Below are 27,674 nucleotides of genomic sequence, written 5' to 3' on the forward strand. Positions count from 1 at the left end.
CTGTATAACTCAGCCTGCAGCCTTGTGCCTTTATGAGGTCACAGAACAACCCCTCAGTAACTTCTAATATCCTTATCATTTACAGTAGGGGGTACATTATCCCTTATAATACATGAGTGATACTCAGAGTTCCCTGTATAACTCAGCCTGCAGCCTTGTGTCTTTATATGGTCACAGAACAACCCCTCAGTGACTTCTAATATCCTTATCATTTACAGTAGGGGGTACATTATCCCTTATAATACATAAGTGATACTCAGAGTTCCCTGTATAACTCAGCCTGCAGCCTTGTGTCTTTATATGGTCACAGAACAACCCCTCAGTGACTTCTAATATCCTTATCATTTACAGTAGGGGGTACATTATCCCTTATAATACAGAGTGATACTCAGAGTTCCCTGTATAACTCAGCCTGCAGCCTTGTGTCTTTATATGGTCACAGAACAACCCCTCAGTGACTTCTAATATCCTTATCATTTACAGTAGGGGGTACACTATCCCTTATAATACAGAGTGATACTCATGGATGCATTACCAGCCAGAAAAGTCAAGAACCTGAGTTATATATTTCGTTTGTGGATTGCATTTTCCAGTAGAATAATAAAAATAACTGGAAAATGAAAATAAAAGGTCAGCCTCGTGTGCATTCCGGATAACAGGTCCCATACCTGTATAACAAAAGCAATAACATAACCATGCAGCCTCTCTATTGTGTGTGAGGCCCATGGGCAGGTCCAGAAGAATATTATGTGAATCTTACAGTCTGAGCCAACAAAATGTAATTGCTTGCGATTATATCATTAGCCAATCAAAAGCCGCCTTAAACTTGTTCGTTTGTGTTCAAACTATTTAACAGGAGGAGGAGGAAAAGTTGACTTTGCAAATTAGGGGTGGGAAGGGGAAAACATTTTTTACTTGCTTGTTTTGTGACACAAAGTCATGCGATTTCCCTCCCCACCCCTAATTTGCATATGCAAATTAGAATTCGGAATCCTCCCCAAATACCAAACCGAATCCTGGATTTACTGCATAAATAATGAAAACCAATTGGAAAGCTGCTTAGAATTGGCCATTCTATAACATACTAAATGTAACTTAAGGGTAAACCACCCCTTTAAGCATATGCCTTCATACACCAATATTTGATTTGAATAAGAGACTGGAATATGAATAGGAGAGACCTGAATAGAAAGAGGAGGAATATAAAGTAACAATTACAATACATTTGTAGCCTTACAGAGCATTTGTTTTTTAGATGGGGGACCCTCTCCATTTGAAAGCTGGAAATATTCAGAAGATGAAAAAGGCAAATAATTCAAAAACTACTTATAAGCTACTTATAACTTTGCCATAAAGTATTTGCCCAAAGCTTTTTTAGTGTCAGTATCACTTTAAAGGTGAACCCCCCTTTACGGCTCCCATTCAGAAAGGACTTCAAGCCCCGTAATTTCTGTACAGCAGATCTGACTGGGGGATTCACATTTCTATTTGTTTTCAGCAAATGTGGGGAAAGTCAAAATACCATCTCTGTTCTACTACTACACACTCATATATATTTATATATAATACACAGAAGCCATGAATATCTTGTAAATTATATCCTTTTAAACGGTGAGTTCTGATGTCATCAGTTATAAACGGTGAGTTCTGATGTCATCAGTTATAAACGGTGAGTTCTGATGTCATCAGTTATAAACGGTGAGTCATAAAACTCCTCCTATATTTATATATTACAAGAGGGGCTACTTTATTCACTATATAATTATATATATATATATATATATATATATATATATATACATACACACACACACAGACACACACTGTATAATTAGCTGTTACCATATGAAATACTACACAGCAAAGAAAAAAAAGCTTAAGTTCAAAGAAAATAAAAATACCAGATTTAAGGTCAAAGTGTCGTTTGATAAATCAGTCGCATGAGAGCAAAAAACAGGATAGAAATAGGCTCACGGGGGTGATTAAATGTCACTACACAAAACAGACATTTAGGAGGATAAATCGGGTGCAAGAAAAATACTAGTTACTAAAAACACAGGAAGTTTCAAATATTTTCTATCACTTTCTGCAACGGATTTGAAATGTCTTTTTTTTTTTTTAAATTGCCTTAAAATAGACTTTTGTTTGTTTAAAAAAATTATTTTAATTGTTAATACAATGTGTATATGATATTCTCAGGCACTTCACCAATTGATATTATATAGTGAATAAAATAAAAACAAAACAAGGAGGTAAAAAAGGTTTTCCCCCCTCCCACCCGTAATTTGCATATGCAAATTAGGATTCGATTCGGTATTGGACCGAATCTTTCGAAAAGGATTCGGGGGTTCGGCCTAATCCAAAATAGTGGATTTGGTGCATTCCTACCGTACTTGTAATATATATAGTGAATAAAGTACCCCCTCTTGTAAAATATAAGGATATTATAAGTTACAGAGGAGTTTCATGACCATATAAAAGTACGAGGCCGAAGGTCGAGTGTTTTTATACAGGTCATGGAACTCCGAGCTAACTTCTAATATCCTCATATTTTGCAACTGGGGGTACTTTATTTATTATAATACACAAGTTTCAGTGAGTCATGTGACAGAAATGACATCAGAACTCACCGTTTATAAGGAAATAATTTACAAGATATTCATGGCTTTTGTGTATTATAAGGATATTATATATATATATATATATATATATATATATATATATATATATATATATATATATATATATATATAAATATAAATAAGAGTCACAGAGGAGTTCTATAATTTTATATAAAAGCACAAGACTAAAGGCAGAGTGTTATTATACAGGTCACGTAACTCCGAGGTGACTTCTAATATCCTCATATTTTGCTGTTGCAAAATATGAGGATATTAGAAGACACCTCAGGGGTACTTTATTTATTATAATACACAAGTTTTAGTGAGTCATGTGACAGAAATGACATCACTAATTATATATCCTGTAAATAATATCCTTATAAATGGTGCTCAGTGACAACATCAGTTATAACTTATACATTTGTTTATTATACATACCTAGTATTATAAGGATATTAGAAGTCACCTTTATATCATGTCACTCCTCTGTGACTTCTATTTAACAATAGGAGGTGTGTATAATATATCTATCAGAGTAATCAATTTGGCCTGATAAATGTCCAGAATTTAAAAAAAAAAAAAAAACGTATTTTATGTAAAACTTGTGAGTGCCGATTTTTTTCTATATATTTAATTTCATATATCGAAATGTAATGTAATTTTTTGTCTGCTATATGAACACTACATAGGGTCATCAGCCTACAAACGAGACAATTTCACAGAAAGCTGCCGCAGGAATTACAGGTATGGGATCCATTATCCAGAAAGCTTAGAATTACGGGAAGGCCGTCTCCCATAGACTCCATTTTACCCAAATAATCCTGATTTTTAAAAAAGATTTCCTTTTTCTGTGTAATAATAAATCAGTAGTTTGTACTTGATCCCAACTAAGATATAATTAATCCTTATTGGAGGCAAAACCAGCCTATTGGGTTTATTTAATGTTCAAATGATTTTCTAGTAGCGTTAAGGTATGAAGATCCAAATTACAGAAAGATCCATTATCTGGAATACCCCAGGTCTGAGCATTCCGGATAACAGGTCCCATATCTGTATTACAAATATTTTTTTTAAATTAAGCAAATGTCATAATGAGTTTTTATTTAAGGTGGTACTGAATCACATACATTTGGCCCAAATTCCCTCAATGAATTGATCTTCTCACCCCACTTCAGCCATAAGTGAACCTCACTAGAAAGCAGATCTTTCACGGCTCACCAACACTCTAAATCTCAGCCACCACTGTTATTTCTGGTCAGGAGTCTTCAACGTTCCAACTGCCAACACTGCACCAACCGTCACCCGATTCCTCCCTACACTTAAGTCTCATCTCTGCACAGAAAGTTCATAACCGGGAAACAGACGTCCTGTCACCACTGAGTCAGCCGCTCACTTTTACACCGACATTATTCATTTCTTTCTGATAAAACTGCCCGGGTTTTGGGAAAAACATTGCGGCCAGACACAGGCTCAAAATCACAGTCACAGGCCTTCCGTGTAGAATGGCAGAGGCCACGGATTTAAGGGAAAATATGCCATTCATTCACTAAGGAAAACGAATCCGTAAATATGAATGTGGCTAGAAATACCATATTTTATATAGTGAACTTATTGCACGAGGCTAAAGTTTGAGCTTGTCAATAGCAGCAATGATCCAGGACTTCAAACTTGTCACAGGGGGTCACCATCTTGGAAAGTGTCTGTGACACTCACATGCTCAGTGGGCTCTGATTGGCTGTTGAGAAGCTAAGCTTAGGGCTCGTCACTAATTATCCAGCAGAAAATGAGCTTCCCTGGCTGTAATATAAGCTGATGCTACAGGTTTGCTGATTATTCAATTCTGATGCTAATTGCACTGGTTTCTGTGCTGCCATGTAGTAATTATGTGTATTAATTACTAATCAGCCTTATATTGTGACATTTCTATTCTATGTGTACTGTATATTGTGAGTGGCTCCCTAAGCTCAGTAAGTGACAGCAGCACAGAGCATGTGCAGTGAATCAGCAGAAAAGAAGATGGGGAGCTACTGGGGCATCTTTGGAGACACAGACCTTTACTGCTAAAGGGCTGTGGCTGCCTTGGGCTGGTACAGAAGCACAAAACCATGTACAATATTTCTAGCTACTTCTTTAGTTAGGCTTTAGTTCTTCTTTAGTTAGGCTTTAGTTCTCCTTTATGGGGATGTCAACCCCAAAATAACATTTTAATAACAGTAGAAAATGTGACTTTCCAAAATACCATGTTTAGACCCCGTTGAAGGATTTCAAAATAATTTGTAAATGTAACTACTGCTGAAAGTGGCTCCGAAGTAGCCCAAGCCAAGACTGCCATTCCCACAATGCTTTGGGAGCTTCTTGAAGGGTCTACGAATCAGCCGATTCTTCTGCTAGACTGTCTCTGTAGTGCCGATATGATTCTATAATAATTATGTTATGATGCAGAGGAGATGGAAACTGCATGAATATTGTGTAATTTGTTTCCAAGTAAAACCAGAGGATGCGTTAGAAGGTTACAAATCTGCTTTAATTAGCAATAACTTATGGGAATTAATCAGCTGGGTCCCGCCCACTTTATAAAGGTGGAAACACCAAATCAGCTTTAATCAATGGGGGAATTTGACTTGTTTTAGGAGCAAAAATATGAAAGGAAGTAAAAAAAAAAAAAAGTTACCGTTTTATTACATCAAAAAGTTCCAAAAATGAAAATCATTAGTCCTACGTGTTTCTACCATCACATGGTCTTCATCAGGGGAAAAGCAATAAAAATGTAGAACGATTGTAACGTCCGTGCAGGTTTTATACCTTCATCTTCTGCCTTTTTATTGTAAAAAAACACGTAAGGTCTAATTAGTTCATTTTTGTAACTTTTTGATGTAATAAAACATTAACTTTTTTTTACTTAGAGTGTGCAATTGACTATTATCGTGTGGGGAATTTAATGGGGAGCCTCCTCTGGATTAGCAACTCTTATTTATAGGGGTACGCCTTTTAACTAACTATTTTTCAGGAGCTAAGGGCGAGAGGGATTTTTTTTTTTTTAAATAACTTTTAAAAGAACAGAATCACATAACATAGAGAGTGTCTGACATAGTGCTACTATAGGAGGGGATGGGAAGGCATTGTTTTAAAGGGGCAGTAAGTTAATGTGACTATGCCTGAAGGATGACTCCTGCTGTAAAGCAATACCTCGTTCCTACATACAACAGATATGGCAATTTATTTAAAGGAGAAGGAAAGGTTAAAACTAAGTAATGCAAGCCTTATCAAAAAGGTCCACCTAAATATACCAGTAAACCCTCAAAGTAATGCTGCTCTGAGTCCTCTGTCAAAAGAAACAGCACATTTCTATCCTTCTATTGTGTACTCATGGGCTTCTGTATCAGACTTCCTGTTTTAAACCTCCAGGGCTAGGGCTTGAGCATGCTCAGTTTGCTCCTCTCTCCCTCCTCCCCTCCCTGCTGTAATCTGAGCCCATAGCTATGATTAAGGAGGGAGAGACTCAGGCAGGAAGTGATGTCACACCAAGCTAATATGTCAGCTGCTATCCTAAACAAAGATAGCTTCTAGAGCTGTTTACTCAGGTATGGTAAAGTATTCTACAGAATAAATATAGCATTCTAGCTTGCACTATTGCAGCTTATCTGTTGGCAATAAACTGCCTCCGTAGCTCTCCTTCTCCTTTAAAGAATTAGGCATTGCAATACAAGATTATTTTGACCATTAGCAGCAAAACCGATTCACTGCGGATTGAAGCGGGGAGTTTCCCCCCACTACTTCATTGGATATCATTGGGTGAATTAACAATAGCCACAAAACAGATTTTTAAAGATCATTAATCTCATTACGAACTTGTAAACAGCTCTGCTTTGCAATAAAGGGACGTACAATTTCCAAATTCTCGTAGATAGCAGGGAATATACATTAAATGAGCAATCGTGTTGAACCAATCAGAATGCTCCCTTTAATGATCTAGTAACTTAAAAGGAGTTGTTCACCTTCAAATTACCTTTAGTGTGGTGTAGACATTGATAGTCTGAGGCAATCTGCAATTGGTCTTCACTAGTTACTTTCTGTGGCTCTCCAATTTGGAATTTCAGCAGGTATCTGGTTGCTAGGGTCCAAAATACCATAGCAACCAGACAGTAGTTTAAAGGAGATGCTGGAATATGATTAGGAGAAGGGCTGAATAGAAAGTTAAAGGGGTTGTTTTTAGTATGTAGAGAGGGATATTCTGTGACAATTTGCAATTGGTTTTCATTTTTTATTATTTGTGGTTTTTGAGTTATTTAGCTTTTTATTCAGCAGCTCTCCAGTGTGCTGGTTGCTAGGGTCCAAATTACCATAGCAACCAAGCAGTGGTTTAAATGAGACTCTGGAACCTGATTAGGAGAGGGGCTGAATAGAAAGTTAAAGGGGTTGTTCACCTTCATATTAACGGTTAGTATGATGTACTAACATTATTTGTGGTTTTTGAGTTATTTAGCTTTTTATTCAGCAGCTCTCCAGTTTGCAATTTCCGACATCTGGTTGTTAGGGTACAAATGACCCTATCAACCATGCATTGATTTGAATAAGTGACTGGAATATGAATAGAAGAGTCTGAATAAAAAGATGAGGAATAAAAAGTAACAATAAATATAAAGAACCATAAAGTGGCCTTGTAGAGCATTCGTTTTTTAGATGGGGTCAGTGACCCCCTCATTTGAAAGCAGGAAAGAGTCAGAAGGAGGCGGTAAATGATTCAAAAACTATAAAAAAGAAAAAATGAACGCCAATTGAGAAGTTGCTTAGAATTGGCCTTTCTGTAAGATACTAAAAGTCAACTTAAAGGTGAACCAGCCCTTTAATTGATGAAAAGTAACAATAACAACATTAGAGCCTGACAGAGCAATTGTTTGTGGCTGTTGGAGTCAGTGCTATTTTTGAAAGCTGGAAAGAGTCAGAAGAAGGTGGCAAGTAATTGATAAAACTCTAAGAAAAAATGAAGACCAACTGAAAGGTTTTCTACACAGACACTTCCTGGCTGCCAATAAGAAGAGAGACTTAGGTCCTGAGGCAGAGGGTTTGATAAGAAGGTGTAGTAGAAGTATAAAGCAGCGCTGAATGAAGTGCGGGTGGGTGGGAAGTGAGCGAGGCTGTAGTTCAGCTGCACAGGAAGGCTCAGGAGCTGAGAGCAGACCGCTCATCATACACAGCCATGTTTTGCAATAGAAAAGGAAGTTCTCTCTCGAGATAAGGTGTCGCTTGGTAAACCATTTCCTCACCAGAAAAACTCCACGTCTGAAAGGGAATTCCCCGACAGTTCTGTGCTAGAGCTCTATGTTACACCCCAGAGACACTCTCTCCTCTCATAATTAATAGTACCCGACCCCTGGCATGGGACCCGCCTGACTGCTCACGGGGCCACAGTAAAGGAGCATGATGGGGGGCATTATGATAGTGATGATAGTCCCTTTAACTGTCAGTATGATGCAGAGAGTGATATTCTGAGGCAATTTACAATTGGTTTTTATGTTTTATTTTTTGTGGTTTTTGACTTATTTAAATTTTTATTCAGCAGCTCTTCAATTTCGGCAGTCTGGTTGCTAGGGCCCAAATTACCCTAGCAACTATGCATTGATAAGAATAAGAGACTGAAATATGAATAGGAGAAGCCTGAATAGAAAGTGGAGTAATAAAAAGTAGCAATAACAATACATTTGTAGCCTTACAGAGCATTTGTTTTTAGATGGGGTCAGTGACCCCCATTGGAAAGCTGAAGAGTCAGAAGGTGGCAAATAATTCAAAAACTATAATAATAAAAAAAAAAAAAAAAGATAAATACTGAAGACCAATTGAAAACATACCAAAGGTTAACTTGAAGGTGAACCACCCCTTTAAACAAAATGTGTTTTGGTGTTAAAAACTGGAGATCTAATGCTTTGAGATTAAAAAAAAAAAAAAGAAAAAAAAGGGAATAACATTAAAGGGATTCAGTCGTGATTTTTATGGAGTAGTTTTAATTTCTAAATGACACTGTTTACACTGCAAATAATTAGGGATGCAAAGAATCCTTCTGCCCGGCCAAACCAAATCCAAATTAGGGGCCGGGAGGGAAATCATGTGACCTCCTTTTGTCACAAAACAAGGAAGTAAAAATGTGTTTTCCCTTTCCAACCCCTAATTTGCATATTCAAATTAGGATTCGGTTCGGTATTCAGCCGAATCTTTCGCGAAGGATTCGGGGATTCGTCCAAAATAGTGGATTCGGTGCATCCCTACAAATAATTCACTGTACAATATAAAATGTCATTCCTGAACCAGCAAGTGTATTTAGTTGTAATATTGGTGTGTAGGTGCATCTCAGCTCATTTTGCCTGGTCATGTGCTTTCAGAAAGAGCCAGCACTTTAGGATGGAACTGCTTTCTGGCAGGCTGTTGTTCCTCCTACTCAATGTAACTGAATGTGTCTCAGTGGGACCTGGATTTTACTATTGAGTGTTGTTCTTAGATCTACCAGGCAGCTGTTATCTTGTGTTAGGGAGCTGCTATCTGGTTACCTTCCCATTGTTCTGTTGTTAGGCTGCTGGGGGGAAGGGAGGGGATGATATCACTCCAACTTGCAGTACAGCAGTAAAGAGTGACTGAAGTTTATCAGAGCACAAGTCACATGACTGGGGGCAGCTGGGAAACTGACAATATGTCTAGCCCCATGTAAGATTTCAAAATTAAATATATAAAAAAAAGTTTGCTCTTTTGAGAAATGGATTTCAGTGCAGAATTCTGCTGGAGCAGCACTATTAACTGATGGGTTTTGAAAAAAAAAAATTCCCCCATTTTCAGTAAAATAGGAGAATTGATCGAGGGATTTGTATAGCATTGTATCTAATAATGTTACAATGTAATATGTAATAATAATAATATATCCCAGAGAGAGATATAGATATATAGACTGAGCTTCCCTGCAGCACTTGTGCAGTTGGTCTTTTAGACCGGCCATCGGTGCAGGAACGTTGTGATTATCAGCTTTGCCTGTTCCAAGCTCCCCATCATCTCATGTAAAGGTCACAAGCAACACGGGTGTGTGAGTAGGAGGGTAGACAGCGGCTGTCTGTCTTTCTTCTGCTTTTAAAATAAGCCTCGCGCTACTGAAATAATCCCACAAAAGCAGTGCGAAAAAAACAGCAACCCCCCTCTCTTTCACTTCAGTTTCTTTTCTTTAATAAAATCGTTTCACTCGTTACCCGTTATTTCATTTTCCATTTGTAGCAAATAATCCCATTAAAAGGGGTGGTTCTCCTTTAAGGTCACTTTAATTATGTTATAGAACGGCCAAGCAGAGCAGTTAGGGACCGTCTGACAATTCCTATCCACAGCAGTAAATGAAGGGAGAATTTCACTGCATACAGTCAGGTTTCTGATAAAAACAGTACATATTTTTTAATTAAAGTATATTGGAGATAGGTTTCTTTTTCATTAAAGAAAGTAAAAATAGGATTTTATTTTTTAGCCTTTACATGCCCTTTAAGATGCAAATTGAAGAGCTGCTGAATAAAAAACTAAATAACTCAAAAACCACAAATAATAAAAAATGAAAACCAATTCAAATTGTCTCAGAATATCCCTCTCTATATCATACGAACAGTTATCTCAAAGGTTAACGACCCCTTTAAGTACAAGATACTGTTTAATTACTAATTTAAAAATGTTTAAGTATTTGCTTAAATTTAGAGGTGCCTAACTAATCTGGATCTTTCTGGATATCAGGTTTCTGGATTTAGTTTCAAACTTCAGTATTTGATAATATGTACATTGCCGTTTAACTCTCAAAGAAATGAATAAAAATATGTAAAAAAAAAAAAAAAAAAAAAAAATCGACTTTTCCGTTTCATACAAAAGAAGATTTAAAAAAAAATTAAAAAAGGGTAAGGTCAGCATGAAATTACTCAAACTGATTCTGCAGAAAATATTTTGCATTCATTCATCTAATCTAATAAAACTGACTACGTTTGATTATTATATGGGAAACAAAATGTTAACGTTAATTGCTGGTAAAATCTGCTGCAGTTGCATTTTAGAACAGATTTATGAATTCAACAAAAACAGTAAAGAAAAAAAAAAAGTTAAATTATTTTTTCCTGTCCATAGTTTTTAAAAGTCAAGAAAATAAAATTGGTTGGGAAGGGGAATTTAAAAGATAATATTTGTGCACAACTGTGTATCTTCTAGCAACGTCATCCGGATTCATTGGGGGTCATTTAAAGGGATACGGTCATGGGAAAACATGTTTTTTTCAAAACCCATCAGTTAATAGTGCTGCTCCAGCAGAATCCTGCACTGAAATCCATTTCTCAAAAGAGCAAACTGATTTTCTATTTCAAATCTGACATGGGGCTAGACATATTGTCAGTTTCCCAGCTGCCGCCAGTCATGTGACTTTACTGCAAGTTGGAGTGATATCACCCCCTCCTCCCAACAGCCTAACAACAGAACAATGGGAAGGTAACCAGATAGCAGCTCCCTAACACAAGATAACAGCTGCCTGGTAGATCTAAGAACAACACTCAATAGTAAAAACCCATGTCTCACTGAGACACATTCAGTTACATTGAGTAGGAGAAACAACAGCCTGCCAGAAAGCAGTTCCATCCTAAAGTGCTGGCTCTTTCTGAAATCACATGACCAGGCAAAATGACCTGAGATGCACCTACACACCAATATTACAACTAAATACACTTGCTGGTTCAGGAATGAAATTTTATATTGTACAGTGAATTATTTGCAGTGTAAACAGTGTCATTTAGAAATAAAAACTACAACATAAAAATCATGACAGAATAACTTTACCAACATTAGCCGGTGGGCAGTTACCCACGGCAACCAATCAAATTGTTGCATTCATTTTTCTATTTGCAGCTATGGGTTACTGCCCACAGGCACATTTGCCCGGTGATGATAAATTAGCGCCATTGTGCCTAGGTCTGGCACTCTCTGCATATCTTAGACCGCCATGTTAGTGCAACCTGGTAGCACCCGTCTGTTTTCGATGCATTTTAACCTCAAAGCCAACAACCCTGTAACCCAGTTGCACCAGACACCTCACAAGCAAAGGCCCCCGCTCTTCAGCCTACACACGGTGAAGAAGTAAGTCGAGGGCCCTCGCAACCGTCGGAATACAAGTGACTCACTGTTGCTCAAGTAACACTTTACTCTATTTATAACACTCTTTCTATTTCACAAGGTAGGCGTAAAGATCAAATTATAGTTTGTGCAAATGGGATTTGGCTAAAACCGATCCAAACAGCGATGGAGAAGAGAGAAGCTTCTCAAGTGAAACCACCCACTGAAACAGGAGACCGTTCCATGCAGGGAACCTCGTAGCTGCAGGGGTCCAGGGTTGACCATAATTACAGTTGCAGGCAGGACATTTTGGCTCCGAGTCTTGAGAACTTCACATGTCTAAAGTTCCAGTACCAGCTGGGTTTCACACACCATTAGCACACGCTAAGATTTGGGGAGATTTAGTTGCAAAATGACAAATCGGCTCTTCTTTGGGCGACTAATCTCACCAAAAAGCTTTCCCGTCTGCTAGAATCTAAATCGCCGGCGGGATGGCACTCGGAGCACTTTGTATTTCGAAGTCGCCCAATGTTACCTTACGAGGAAACTTCGGATGACTTTGGGTAAACGAATTGCTCCAATCGCCGGCGGGAAGGCTTTTCAGGAAGATTAGTCGACCCAAAGAAAAGGCGATTTGTCGCTGATCGACTAAATCTCCCCGAGCGAGTGCCCTTACCCTTAGAGATGCACCGAATCCACTACAGTGAAACCTTGATTTTAAGTGCCCTGATTTAAACATTTCCTGCATTTTACATTTTTTATTTGTGGTCCCACCAATTTATTATGCATTTCAATAGGTGCATTTGTCCGGATGTTCCCAAAAACTGCTTTTTCCCTCTATGAATGTTATTATTTGTGAAATAAAAAAAGTTTAAAAAACACTAACCAGATGTATAGTTGGCCATGGTTCTGCCTTATAGTCAATTCAAATTAGTCTGCCCCTTAAGGTGGCAATAGATGCACAGATAAACAAATTTTCGTACGATATTCGGTGTGTGTATGGTGGGAAAAGAGCCAACAGATATCGGTTGGCTCGTCAATCAGGCTGGACAGAAAATTTTGATTGGGTGCCAATTCTATTCTATTGTTTCTCTCTGTATATCTAACGATTCAGCTCTACACGTGTGTATTGAAACTAACGCTCTTTTTTGGAAACATCTTTTCTAAGAAAGATCATAATTGTTACGTCTATGGCCTCCTTTATACAGTCCTGCACCAATCACTTATTGCTTTAGCTTGTGTATGTGACTGACAGAGTCTTGCACTTGCCCCCATAATGTAACATTAACACTGCAATGTTTAACCCTTGTTATTAACACACTAAATATTGTATCTCAAAGTAAAACTGACTCCTGTGCTTATATCCTTTCAGTACTTGAAGTTACTTTAATACATTTCCCTGATTTTACATTTTTCCTGGCCCCCTGAATAACATAAAATGGGGATTCTAGTGTATTTTAGGATTCGGACAAATCCTGAATCCTTTGTGAAAGATTCGGCTGAATACCAAACTAGAATCTGCGTATGTAAATTAAGGAAACGAGGTGGAAAGAGAGTAAAAACGAGAGTATCACGAAAAGTGACATGATTTTTTGGATTTGGATCAGGCAGTTTGATTGTTAAAAAAGGCCGAATAGGAAACGAATGCTGGATTTGGAGCATCCCAACAAACCAAGTATAAACACATGACAAAGTGGTGGATTGCACTTAACACCCTGCCCTGCATTAATAAGTGATCCCTCTAGTGCTGAAGAACTTTTGGGACTCCGTATGTCCAGGGTTTTGGGTCCGTGTGGACTCCCACAGCTCATTGCCTGAGAACTCTCTGATTTTTATACCTGAATGTTTGAGAACCCAGGAACTGATCCCCCAATAGATCCTACAGTTTCACAGTGTGTGTAAGTGTGAAGCTTCCTGTGCGCCCATCACAAAGCCACACAACAATTGACACCTTACAGCACAATTAGGTAAAGCCGACACAGAACGATTTATTGGTGTAACTGTGGCGGTTGCACTGGCTGTAGCGCAGTCACAGGTATGACCCACTCTATCCCAATCCTGCCTGCTATGTGTCACAAGGTAGGTCAAAGATACAGTTACCATGGCAACACATGGGTGCACCAAGCAATGTCTGCCTGCCATAGGCTGAAAGCATCAACATAAAGCATCTGTGAATCGACTAGGCTTTTTTTTTTTTTTGACAGCCATAAGTGTAAAAGGTAAACTTCCCCTTTAAACGGTAATTACAAGATTCAGCATAGAATTAATATGCAGAGTCATATTAGAACACAGCACTTAAATATTTACCCAACCTAGGAGCATAACAAGTGTAATAATCTTATGTAACTGAAAGAGTTAAAAACAGGAGAGGAAAAAAATATTTACCCTTTTTCCTTCTTCCACTCGTTCCCGTTCTTCTTCCTTACGTCTCTCTTCCTCGCGTTTGAATTCTGTCTTCTTGCGCTCTTCTCTTTCTGCTTCTTCTGCCTGTCACAAAATAACCATTAATACATAAAAACTCTACATTCACGTGCACACCCGGGCCCTACGGAGTAAGATTCCGTCTGGTGCACAGACCTTAAAGGAGAAGGAAAGGCTTAAATTAGGGATGCACTGAATCCAGGATTCGGTTCGGGATTCGGCCTTTTTTAGCAGGGTTCGGATTCGGCCGAATCCTTCTGTCCAGCTGAACCGAATCCTACTTTGCATATGCAAATTAGGGGCGGAGAGGGAAATCACGTGACTTTTTGTCACAAAACAAGGAAGTAAAAAATGGTTTCCCCTTTCCATCCCTAATTTGCATATGCAAATTAGGATTCGGTTCGGCATTCGGGGGTTCGGCCGAATCCAAAATAGTGGATTCGGTGCATCCCTAGCTTAAATTAAGTAAGCTTTATCACAAAGGTCTACATAACTACAGAAGTAATCCCTCAAAGTAATGCTGCTCTGAGTCCTCTGTCAAAAGAAACAGCACATTTCTTGTGTGTACTCATGGGCTTCTGTATCAGACTTCCTGTTTTCAGCTTAAACCTCCAGGGCTAGGGCTTGAGCATGCTCAGTTTGCTCCTCTCTCCCTCCTCCCCTCCCTGCTGTAATCTGAGCCCAGAGCTATAAGTGAGCAGGGAGAGACTCGGGCAGGAAGTGATGTCACGTCAAGCTAATATGGCAGCTGCTATCCTAAACAAACAGAGAGCTTCTAGAGCTGTTACTCAGCTATGGTAAAGTATTCTACAGAATAAATATAGTGTTATAGCTTGTACTATTGTGGCTAATCTATTGGCAATAAACTGCCTCTGTAGCTTTCCTTCTCCTTTAAGGAAGTGAGCACTTCCAAATAATTTGTAGAAAGGAAACAGAACCGGCACACAGAGTGATTCAAACAGGGGACAAGCCCCTTGTGTGTTTATTGTGTTACATTTTCTTATAGAACCAGTTTTTAGCTTGTAAAGGCCAAAATAGACTAAAAAAAGAGTTAAAAGCAAGTAGGTTTTGTTATGAAATGGGGAGAAAGATGAATAGAACACATAGTGCTTAGTGATGTAATCAGTAATAATCATTGTATAATAATGTTGCTTGAGTCACATGACTGACTTATACCACCAATTAAAAAGAACATAGTGAATAAAGTACCACCTCTAGTAAAATAGAAGGATATTATAAGTGTTTTTATACAGGTCATGGAACTCAGAGGTGACTTCTAATATCCTCACATTTTGCAACAGGGGGGGAACTTTATTTAAAATAATACACAAGTTTCAGTGAGTCATGTGACAGAAATGGCATCACCAAGCTCTTATTATAATCAATGACATCACTAAGCACCGTTTATATGGATATAATTTACAGGATATTCATGGCTCTTGTGTATTATATAAATATACCACCTCTGAGTTCCCTGTATAACTCAGCCTGCAGCCTTGTGCCTTTATATGGTCACAGAACAACCCCTCAGTGACTTCTAATATCCTTATCATTTACAGTAGGGGGTACATTATCCCTTATAATACATGAGTGATACTCAGAGTTCCCTGTATAACTCAGTCTGCAGCCTTGTGCCTTTATATGGTCACAGAACAACCCCTCAGTGACTTCTAATATCCTTATCATTTACAGTAGGGGGTACATTATCCCTTATAATACATGAGTGATACTCAGAGTTCCCTGTATAACTCAGCCTGCAGCCTTGTGTCTTTATATGGTCACAGAACAACCCCTCAGTGACTTCTAATATCCTTATCATTTACAGTAGGGGGTACATTATCCCTTATAATACATGAGTGACACTCAGAGTTCCCTGTATAACTCAGCCTGCAGCCTTGTGCCTTTATATGGTCACAGAACAACCCCTCAGTGACTTCTAATATCCTTATCATTTACAGTAGGGGGTACATTATCTCTTATAATACATGAGTGATACTCAGAGTTCCCTGTATAACTCAGCCTGCAGCCTTGTGCCTTTATATGGTCACAGAACAACCCCTCAGTGACTTCTAATATCCTTATCATTTACAGTAGGGGGTACATTATCTCTTATAATACGAGTGATATAGTGACATGACTTCCAATATCCTAAATATTCTATATGATTAATATTAATTGTCAATATTCAATAGTATTTATGTGAAAGTGTTATAAAGAAATAATCCGTTACTTTACGTAACATACACTATACTATAGACTCTGTGAGATTCCTACCTCCCGTTGAACTTTTCTTGCTTGTTTCTCTTCCAGCTTCTTCATCTTTTTGGCACCAATTTTCCCTTGTGTCTGAACCTCTGGTGACTCATCTGCATCTTCTTCTATTGATAAACATAAACAAAAGGAGGCGGGATTTAATCGCTTCATGGGGATTGATCTGTATGTCATACTGTAGGTAAGCTGAAAGTGTTATTTGGGACGTCCAACCATTTCTGTTGAACAATATCCTGTGATGGGAGCTTTACAGGGGGCGTGGCAGGAAGTGCAACTCAATAAGTCACTGTAATGGCAGCTTACAGGGACAGACAAGGAGCCTTTAACACTCTGATAGCAATTTAAGTGGTGCAATTAAACCATTCTAGTTAGAGTAACTTATTACAACAGCTTACATGGGCAGGATTCAGAACCCACTGAAGCAGTAGACCCAATTTAACTTGGAATATGATATTATAAAATATAACGGATGAACGTCTATAACCTTTAACTTAAAGGGGTTGTTCACGTTTGAGTTCATTTTTAGTATGATGTAGAGAGGGATATTCTGAGACAAATAACAATTGGTTATCATTCTTTATTATTTGTGGTTTTTGAGTTATTTAGCTTTTTATTCAGCAGCTCTCCAGTTTGCAAGTTCAGCCATCTGGTTGCTAGGGTCTAAATTACCCTAGCAACCACACATTGATCTGAATAATTGAGTGGAATATGTGTAGGAGAAGACTGAATAGAAAGATGAGTGATAGCAAGTAGCAATAACAATACCTTTATAACCTTACAGAGCATTTGTATTTAGTAGGGATGCAGCGAATCCACTGTTTGGGATTCGACCGAATCCTCGAATCCTTGGTGAAAGATTAGAATTGAATCTGAATTTAAATATGCAAATTAGGGGCAGGAAAGGAAAAAGTGGAAAACATTATTCTTTTGTGACGAAAAGTCACGTGATTTCCCTCCCCTCCCTTAATTTTAGGGATGCACCGAATCTGGGATTCGCTTCGGGATTCGGCCTTTTTCAGCAGGATTTGGATTCCGAATCCTTCTGTCCGGCCGAACTGAATCCAAATCCTAATTTGCATATGCAAATTAGGGGCGGAGTGGGAAATCGCATGACTTTTTGTCACAAAACAAGGAAGTAAAAAACGTTTTCCCCTTCCCACCCCTCGGATTTGGTTTGGTATCCGGCCGAATCCTTTGGGAAGGATTCAGGGGTTCGGCCGAATCCAAAATAGTGGATTCGGTGCATCCCTACTTAATTTACATATGCAAAATAGGATTCGGTTCAGCCAGGCACAAGGATTTGCCCGAATCCTGGATTCGGTGCATCGCTAATATTTAGATGGGGTCAGTGACCGCCATTTGAAAGTTGGGAAAAGGCAGAAGAAGGAGCCAAATAATTAAAAAAACTATTAAAAAATAAATTGGTTAGAACTAGGGATGGACAGAGTCCAGGATTCGGCCTTTTTCAGAAGGATTCAGATTCAGCCGAATCCTTCTGCCCAGCCGAACCAAATCCAAATATGCATATGCAAACTAGGGGCGGGAGGGAAATGCGTGACTTTTTGTCACAAAACAAGGAAGTAAAAAAATGTTTCCCTTCCCACTCCTAATTTGCATATGCAAAAGCAAATTAGGATTTGTTCAGTATTCGGCTGAATCTTTCGCAAAGGATTCGGGGGTTTGGCCAAATCCAAAATAGTGGATTCGGTGCATCCCTAGTTATAACTGTATAACATACACTTTAAGCAGTCATCTGTTCCATAACATTATGACAACAAGGACAGGGAGTGGAACAGGGAGACCAATAGTAACCCCCAACTATAAAACTATGGGGCTCTAAAAGCATGGGGAAATAAAATGGAGACATTTTTAAAATGCAAGCGTTTCTTTATCCTCTAAGAAAGGTTGCAAAGGGCAGGGAGCTCTGTAAGACAAGAAGCCATTGGCCGCCCACCCGTGGTGTGACTGAGAAGACTTGCGCCCACCATTAGCACCCGCCGTCTGCACTATACAATTGTTTTGTTGCTCACACACAGCTCAGTAACAAACTGGAGAGACTCCAGGCTTATATTGATACATGGAAACACTGCATGCTGGGAAACAGTAAATGGATTGGGAGAGGGAGCACGTCGATTGGCTTTAATAACAAATGTGTGTTTATTAAATATGCCTATAAGGGGACTGCAAAGACTTTAAATCAGCCATGTACGTGGTATTTTCTAAGGTGTCCTATGAACGTTGCTACTGTACTGCAACTCCCAGCCACACATTTGACACTGCATTTCATTTCCCACCTTCCTGGGAGGTTTAAAGGAGAACTAAAGCCTAACTAAAGAAGTAGCTAGAAATGTTGTACATGATGTTTTGTGCTTCTGTACCAGCCCAAGGCAACCACAGCCCTTTAGCAGTAAAGATCTGTGTCTCCAAAGATGCCCCAGTAGCTCCCCATCTTCTTTTCTGCTGATTCACTGCACATGCTCTGTGCTGCTGTCACTTACTGAGCTTAGGGACCCACTCACAATATACAGTACACATAGAATAGAAATGTCACAATATAAGGCTGATTAGTAATTAATACACATAATTACTACATGGCAGCACAGAAACCAGTGCAATTAGCATCAGAATTGAATAATCAGCAAACCTGTAGCATCAGCTTATATTACAGCCAGGGAAGCTCATTTTCTGCTGGATAATTAGTGACGAGCCCTAAGCTTAGCTTCTCAACAGCCAATCAGAGCCCACTGAGCATGTGAGTGTCACAGACACTTTCCAAGATGGTGACCCCCTGTGACAAGTTTGAAGTCCTGGATCATTGCTGCTATTGACAAGCTCAAACTTTAGCCTCGCGCAATAAGTTCACTATATAGGTGTTTAGTTCTCCTTTAAGGCATAAACCAATATCTCACACTGCCCTGCCTTGCAGCCTGAGGGCCTGGGGTTCAACTCCTACCAGGGAACTCTTTGCAGGAAGATGAGTACTCCCCCCCCCCTTCCGTCTGTGTGGGTGGCTTCTGGGTGCCCACAGTCCAAAAACATGATCTGAGCATAAACATCATGATGGTACCAACCCTAGGGCGTGTGAGCATGGCAGGGGAATTAGATTGAAATCTTTACCTTGGCAGGCAACCATCCGCAAAGTGCTGTGTAATATGTCAGAGAAGTACAAGGGATAAAAATAATACCCACAGACATGCACTTTATATAAAGTCTTTACTGTGTTTACTATGCCGTTTATACGCAGCCACAGGGGCTGATGTGCTTGTACTGCAGCTTTAAGGCAGGAAGCGTAGGGGTCTCCTAATGAAACAGGGCCCACTCTCACACCGACCTTGTGGTCTGTATCTTCTGCACAAAAACGGCAGCTCCCCAAGCTCTCACTTTGGCGGTCACCTCCCACCAGTCTTTTTAAGAAAAACAACAGAAATGCGGGCCACTGCGTTGAAATATACCAATATTTTTTGATACCTTATCTTAAAGGGATACTGTCATGGGAATTTTTTTTTTCCTCAAAACACAGTTAATAGTGCTGCTCCAGCAGAATTCTGCTCTGAACTCAGTTTCTCAAAAAGAGCAAACTGATTTTTTTATATATAATTTTGAAGTTTGACATGGGGCTTGACATATTGTCAGTTTCCCAGCTGCCCCCAGTGTGACTTGTGCTCTGATAAACTTCAGTCACTCTTTACTGCTGTACTGCAAGTTGGAGTGATATCGGCCCCCAGCAGCTCATCAGTAGAACGATGGGAATGTAACCAGATAACAGCTCCCTAAAACAAGATAACAGCTGCCTGGTAGATCTAAGAACAACACTCAATTGTAAAATCCAGGTCCCACTGAGACACATTCAGTTACATTGAGTAGGAGAAACAACAGCCTGCCAGAAAGCAGTTCCATCCTAAAGTGCCGACTCTTTCTGAAATCACATGACCAGGCAAAATGACCTGAGATGCACCTACACACCAATATTACAACTAAATACACTTGCTGGTTCAGGAATGACATTTTATATTATAGAGAGAGAATTGTTTGTAGTGTAAACAGTGTCATTTAGAAATAAAAACGACATCATAAAAATCATGACAGAATCCCTTTAAGTAAAAGCCACTATTAAATTCGGTTTTACGTTTGTAATAGGAAAATGTCACTTAATGTCACCCAGCAGGGAGTGATGGGGAAATCGGTCCTTATAAGGCAAATAGTACTCAATGTCCTCTGTTGTTGTTGTTGTGCCAATAGACATTTGGCTTGTCTGGAGCCATCTTGCTGCTCAGTTTGAGGATTTCCCAGAGGATTTCGAAAGGACAGTATTTTACAGGCCGGCTGGTAAAAATGTTTGATGCCAATGTTATTCATAGGGATAAACCATAAAAATATGGGAAGGTATTTTTTTCCAGAAACGTTGGCAACTCTACCTACAAAGCCTCCAATCTAAGTGGATGGGCTATTTACAGACACAAATGAAGGGCTAACTAGAGCAGCCATTTACAATGCTTGGGCCATCAGCTCACAATCACATACATAAGTAGGATTTGTTTAATCACTGAAGATGTCTATAGAGGAACTATAGTGATAAGACAAGTGGCATCTAAAAAAAAAGTGGCTTTTTGGGGATATCCAAGAACATAGGGAGATAAAAGTGAAGTAGTGAGTTGTGGAGTGAGTAAAGTCCAATAACATCATCTTCCTTTTGTAGTTCATGCTCATTTCTCACCCTCTCCGAGACCCCTCTGATGTCTATATTTACCCCGCTCGGCCCACTCAGACACAGTAGTTGATAATGAGAAAGAGGGGGGGGAAAAAAACAATTCATAGTTCCAGCACGACATAATACTGAAAAGAAACCATTAGCAACATCTTTCATAATTACGGGTTTGGAATGAGCTCATCATTAACCTGAAGTGCTTGACGAGGCCTTCGGAAAACAAGCGAGCGCCCACGGGGAGAGGGGACGAAGATGAGATCAAAGTCTCCTCGTGTTATTAGTGAATCCCCTTGTGTTTTTCTCTGAGCGCCAGGACATTACGTTGGCACGTAGGAAACCAGCAGTGATTCTATGTAACTACGTGTTCATCAACCCTCTTGTATCTGTTTCCATTTCACACGACTATGAATCATATGTGGTGCTTACTACCTACCCCATACAGAGGTACAAATCAAAGGACTTGCCTTGTGAATCAGAACTTCCACCTCCAAGCCCACACCCTACTATCAGGCTCATTGTACTCTCAAGCTTCTTTACTAGAAGGAAGGAGTATCTGTGGCCTCCTGAATCTCCTTGTTGTGAGCCTCATCGTTCACAGGATGTTTGCCATTCCTAACATGGGCACTAAAACAGGGATAAGGCATACTGGCCACTAATAAAGTTGGGTGGGTTGGGGGCACAATGGAATATGCATGCTTGTGTTTGAATGAGTGAATTGTAGCTCAAGCATTAATAATAAGCAAACTATAGTTCACGTTCCAACTCGTGGGACAGAGATCCTCCCGATTACATACTCTCCAACAAGCATGATGACCCCTCAGGACATTGGTGTTTTGGGCAGCCCAAAAAGGGCAGGATTAAGGTACATCAAACAAACAGCCCATCAGATATTGGAGTATAATCCCCCATAATTCACAAGTAATGGACGGCTGTTGAGAATTGTAGGGTTGCAAGTAGCACAGCCCTGCCTTAAATAAGCACTGGGGCACCACTGAAGCAATTATCTTTACTGGTACCACCACTAAGGACAACCCTATTTGTGTTAACGTTAATTTATATGCTGCAGAGTCTAAGCCAGTGGTGAGTCAGGCCTCCTTAAGTGACCCAAAGTAGCGCAAGAGTGAAGGACCAGCCTTAAGACTTTCGTATTCTTAGGGGGTTATTTATCAATGGTTGAATTACAGAGTTTTTTATAACTCAAATGAACTCACAACTTGAATGGATTCTAATTTAATTTTTAAGAAAAAACTCAAACAACGAGTTTGAGGTTAGCAACCTGAAAACTAGAACTGATCATGGTTTTGGCGGGGAATAGCTTTGAATCGCTCAAACTGATTGAGTTTTTGGGGAACAACCCACCGGAAAAAACTCATATCACGGAGGCTATTAACATCTTTAAATGGTTGAAGGGACCTCTGCCATTGACTCCTACATGACTTCGACAGGTTTTAGATGGTGTATTTTCAGATTCCAGCTATTTCCAGGGTCGGGGTATACTAAATGTCAAAAAGTTTGAGTTTTTTTTTTACCCAAAAATGTGAATTTTGAATTTTTCATGGAAAAAGAAAACCCGAACCTTAAATAACCCCCTTAGTCTCTACAATGGAGCGTCTGCAGCCTTGGTTTCCATAATGAAGGTCATCCACACTTACGAGAATGTATCTTTTAGAATTGTGAAAGCAATTACTAGACTAGACTTATTACATAGGAGGCTTAGGGGGTTCTTTATTAAGGTTCAAGTTGTGTTTATGAAAAAAACGCGAATTTTTCTAGATTTATTATATCCCGACCCTGGAAAGCGTTTGAATTCGAAAATACACCATCTTAAACCTGTTGAGGTCAGGTAGAAGTCAATGGCAGAGGTCTCTTGAACCATTTGAAGATGTTAATAGACTTCATCGTGATGTTCTCGTTTTTTTCAGAGGGTTTTGTGTGAAAACTTGATCAATTTGATAGATTTGAATTTTCGGGTTTCGCAGCTCAAATTTGCTCAGTTTTTTCTTAAATAAGAAACCATTTGAGTTGCGAGTTCATTCGAAGTATAAAAAAACTCTAAAATTTGACTTTTGATAAATCACCCCCTTAGTGTCTTTAATGACATAACCCCCTCTAAAAATGTGTTATTCCATTTCCCTACAGAGGAATAATGTTTCCACAGCAACTGCAACTCAGGACCCTGGAGAGAGGGTCAAAAGGAACATTGGTACACGGGCAGCCATTTGTGTGTTTTGGCGTCTATTCTGCACCTTTATGCTGCCCGCCATTACAAATTTAGCGAATGATAGCTTGGAAATCAGTAGTAGTAGCAGTGGCATGAATATTTTATTTTTATTTAATTTATTATTATTTTGATTAAATCATATATCTCTATCTTTCTTAATATTTATTAGGGATGCACTGAATTCACTATTTTGGATTCAACCGAACCCCCAAATCCTTCGCGAAAGCTTCGACTGAATACCGAACCGAATGCAAATTAGAGGTGGGAAGGGGAAAAAAGTTTCACTTCCTTGTTTTGTGACAAAAAGTCAAGCGATTTCTCTCCCTGTCCCTAATTTGCATATTCAAATTAGGATTCGGTTTGGCCAGGCAGAAGGATTCCTGGCCGAATCCCGAACCGAATCCTGGATTCGGTGCATCCCTAATAAATATACACATATTTTAAAACAAATGATTCTATCCAGAAATTTGGAAGAATGGATTTTTTTTTTACAAATACGAGTAGAATTATTTTACAATGCCTGCCTGGCTTTACCGAGTAATAACCAAAGCCACGTGCAGACGAGGGAATATCCTTTTTGACTCAGCATGCAAAGCATTTATTGTTATTTAGAATCCTGTAATGGTTTACTGAAATGTCTCCCTAAATACAGATAACGGACGCATCTGACACACACACAGCCACACATATACCCTGTGTAAATTAATGATATTAGGGATGCACCGAATCCAGTATTTTGGATTTGGCCGAACCCCCGAATCTTTAGTGAAAGATTCGGCCGAATCCCGAACCAAATCCTAATTTGCATATGCAAATTAGGGGTGGGAAGGGGAATTTTTTTTTTACTTCCTTGTTTTGTGACAAAAATGCATGCGATTTCCCTCCCCAGCCCTAATTTGCATATGCAAATTAGGATTTGGTTCGGCCAGGCAGAAGGATTCGGCCAAATCCGAATCCTGCTGAAAAAAGGCTGAATCCTGAACCGAATCCTGATATACAGAAGCTAGAACTAAACAATCTGCTTTGTTTGTATATGAAATGCACTACATATGCAGAAGGAGTAACTGAAGCATCTGGCACACGCAGCAAAACTCTTATCCCTTGGCGAGTAAATTGTGTGCTCCGTCTGTATAGAAAATAATGTACTGGTCCTTCTAAAGGAAAATGCATCTGACACACCGAAACAAAACAGATACCTTAAGTACAGGTGTAACAGGTGTAATTGAAGCATCCGGCACACGCAGTAACACCCATATTTGCACTGATAAGAACTTCGCTCCAATGCAACTCATTAAATTGCTTTGAGGACTCTTAGTGCAGAGACACACGTGGAAATTCAGGGAGAATTAGGTGCCCAGCGACAAATCGCCTCTCTGACTAATCTCCCTGAACTGCCTTCCTGCCGACTAGAATCTAAATTGCCGGCGGGATGGCACTGCGAGCGCTTTGTTTTCCCAAAGTCATTCGAAGTTTCCTTGTGAGGCAAGTGCTACGAGTGCCATCCCCCTGGCGATTTAGATTCTAGCCGGCGGTGTGGCACTCTGAGCACTTCGTTTTCCGAAGTCGCCTCACAAGGAAACTTCGGGCGACTTCGGAAAACTAAACTTCAAAAACAAAGCGCTTTGAGTGCCATCCCACTGGCAATTTAGATTCTTGCCGGCGGGATGGCAGTTTGGGAAAATTAGTCGCCCGAAGAAGAGGCGATTTGTCGCTGGGCACCTAAATCTTCCCGAATCTCAACGTGTGTCTCTGCTCTTACCAGACCATAAAAGCTAAAAAAAAAAAAACTGTATTAATCTGTTCCCCTAATCCTTCAGTTTAGGTCTATAAATGGAGGGGGGAGGCAGGTGCAGGTTTAGGTTTTCTTGACCCACATATCACTACTAGGGACGACGTTTTGTTGCCAATAATAGCACGGATTAGCTTTAAACAGGTGCTTCACCTTTTTTTTATAGCATTTAAAAAAAAAAATAAGGAGATATAGGGGTATATTTATCAAAGAGTGAAGTTAGAGATCACACAGAGATCTTGTTGCTATGGTTCACATTCCCCTAGCAACCATGCACTGATTTGAATAAGAGACTGGAATATGAATAGGAGAGGCCTGAATAGAGAGACAAGTAATAAAAAGTAACAATAACAATACATTTGTAGCCTTACAGAGCATTTGTTTTTTAGATGGGGTCAGTGACCCCCAATGAAAGCTGGAAAGAGACCGGCAAATAATTAAATACCACAATCCTGGCACACAAAAAGCATATTGAGTTGTACCAGAACTCAGGGCACCACTATGAAATATTCATCCAACCAGTTTAGTGTTCGCCACCACCTTAAAGGGATACTGTCATGGGAAAAAAACATTTCAAAACACATCAGTAAATAGTGCTGCTCCAGCAGAATTCTGCTCTGAAATCCATTTCTCAAAAGAGCAAACAGATTTTTTTTTATATTTAAATTTGAAATCTGACATGGAGCTAGACATATTGTCAGTTTACCAGCTGCCCCCAGTCATGTGACTTGTGCTCTGATAAACTTCAATCACTCTTTACTGCTGTACTGCAAGTTGGAGTGATATCACCCCCCTCTTTTTCCCCCCCCCAGCAGCCTAACAACAGAACAATGGGAAGGTAACCAGATAGCAGCTCCCTAACACAAGATAACAGCTGCCTGGTAGATCTAAGAACAACACTCAATAGTAAAATCCAGGTCCCACTGAGACACATTCAGTTACATTGAGTAGGAGAAACAACAGCCTGCCAGAAAGCAGTTCCATCCTAAAGTGCTGGCTCTTTCTGAAAGCACATGACCAGGCAAAATGACCTGAGATGCACCTACACACCAATATTACAACTAAATACACTTGCTGGTTCAGGAATGACATTTTATATTGTAGAGTGAATTATTTGCAGTGTAAACAGTGTCATTTAGAAATAAAAACGACATCATAAAAATCATCGCCACAGGCTATGAAAAAAAACAAATAACAGAACCTAGTGCAATATTGTTAATATTTAGTGCAATCACCAAAGTGTTACAACACTAATCTGTGTGTGTCTTGAACCATAGAAAGTCTATGCACAGATTTTCTGTGTGGGTTTTAAAGTGCTCTAGTGATTCCTACAAGATGCTATCTCCAAAATAAAATTATGATTAAGTCAAACAAAGTGCTTTTAGTGCTTGCTTCAAAGGGTAACATGAATTAAAATAAGGTGCAATGGTGTATACTTCAATCAGTAAAAATCAGCATGTGGCACTCTATGGTGGGATTGGCAACTTACAAGATTCCTGATTTCAAAACCGCATTATCAATATCAACTCCAGGGTATTTCTTTTTCTGTAAAGACATGGGCACTGTCCCTGCTTTTTAATGTCTTTACAGAAAAAGAAATACCCTGGAGTTGATATTGATAATGCGATTTTGAAATCAGGAATCTTGTAAGTTGCCAATCCCACCAGAGAGTGCCACATGCTGATTTTTACTGACTGAAGAAAACACCATTGCACCTTATTTTAATTCATGTTACCCTTTGAAGCAAACACTAAAAGCACTTTATTTTGGAGATAGCATCTTGTAGAAATCACTAGAGCACTTTAAAACCCACACAAAAAATCTGTGCATAGACTCTCTATGGTTCAAGACACACACAGGTTAGTGTTAACACTTTGGCGATTGCACTAATTTTTTTTCCATAGCCTGTGGTGCTTGTCTTTAATTGTATCTTGATTTGATGAGCCAGTGGAGGAACTGTGAAAAAGATTGGCAAAGGAAAAAATTCTGAGGATTTACTTTTCCTTTAAATATTTGTTGTTTTTTTGCAATTTTACTCTGTTATAGGTATCATAAAAATCATGAAAAAGGATCCCATTAAGACCATGCAACTGGAGGGTGTGCTGCATGACTTTACCTTCTCTCTCCTCTTCCAAGTGCTGGGCCCTCCTCTGAGCCATCATTCTGTTTCTCCTGGGTCTCGGCATCCCCTCTGCTCGATCCACTGGCTGTGGGCGGGGCCTTGCTGCGGGTGCCGGGGCCACATTCTGTTGCTGCTCTTGATCAGCTAGTGATAAACAGAGAAATATACAATTATAGAAAGATATGGGTGGAGGTACATTTATAAAAAGCAGAAGAATATCCACTAACATATCAGGAGGTTGAAGCGCACCACACTACATCTTGCTAAGCACAACCATAAGTGTCAGGAGGGCTCATGGGAAGGTTCTGGAGGCCTGTATTTATCAGCCTGATATTAAAGGACTCCATGTGCCAATGGTTCCATTAACTTTAATCTGCAGCCCTCAACATGTTGTGGCACTAAATCTCAGAAGCCGACTAAGAGTC

At 39.4% G+C, this 27,674-nt stretch overlaps 1 protein-coding gene across 2 annotated transcripts in view; it reads right to left on the bottom strand.

Annotated features, from left to right (window-relative positions):
* ddrgk1.L (DDRGK domain containing 1 L homeolog) overlaps positions 1 to 27,674 on the bottom strand; it is a 42,174-nt gene that overhangs the window by 12,206 nt on the left and 2,294 nt on the right. Inside the window, exons 2-4 of one of the 2 annotated variants that reach the window (XM_018227137.2) lie at positions 27,244 to 27,393; positions 16,416 to 16,519; positions 14,106 to 14,207 (exon numbers count right to left, since the gene is read on the bottom strand). In XM_018227137.2, the coding sequence (XP_018082626.1) occupies positions 14,106 to 14,207; positions 16,416 to 16,519; positions 27,244 to 27,393 (356 nt within the window). Of the gene's footprint in view, positions 1 to 14,105; positions 14,208 to 16,415; positions 16,526 to 27,243; positions 27,394 to 27,674 lie in introns of both variants that reach the window. The other variant, XM_018227132.2, reaches the window with a different exon arrangement.

Source organism: Xenopus laevis, chromosome 1L (assembly GCF_017654675.1).
Source record: "Xenopus laevis strain J_2021 chromosome 1L, Xenopus_laevis_v10.1, whole genome shotgun sequence".
Taxonomy (NCBI): domain Eukaryota; kingdom Metazoa; phylum Chordata; class Amphibia; order Anura; family Pipidae; genus Xenopus; species Xenopus laevis.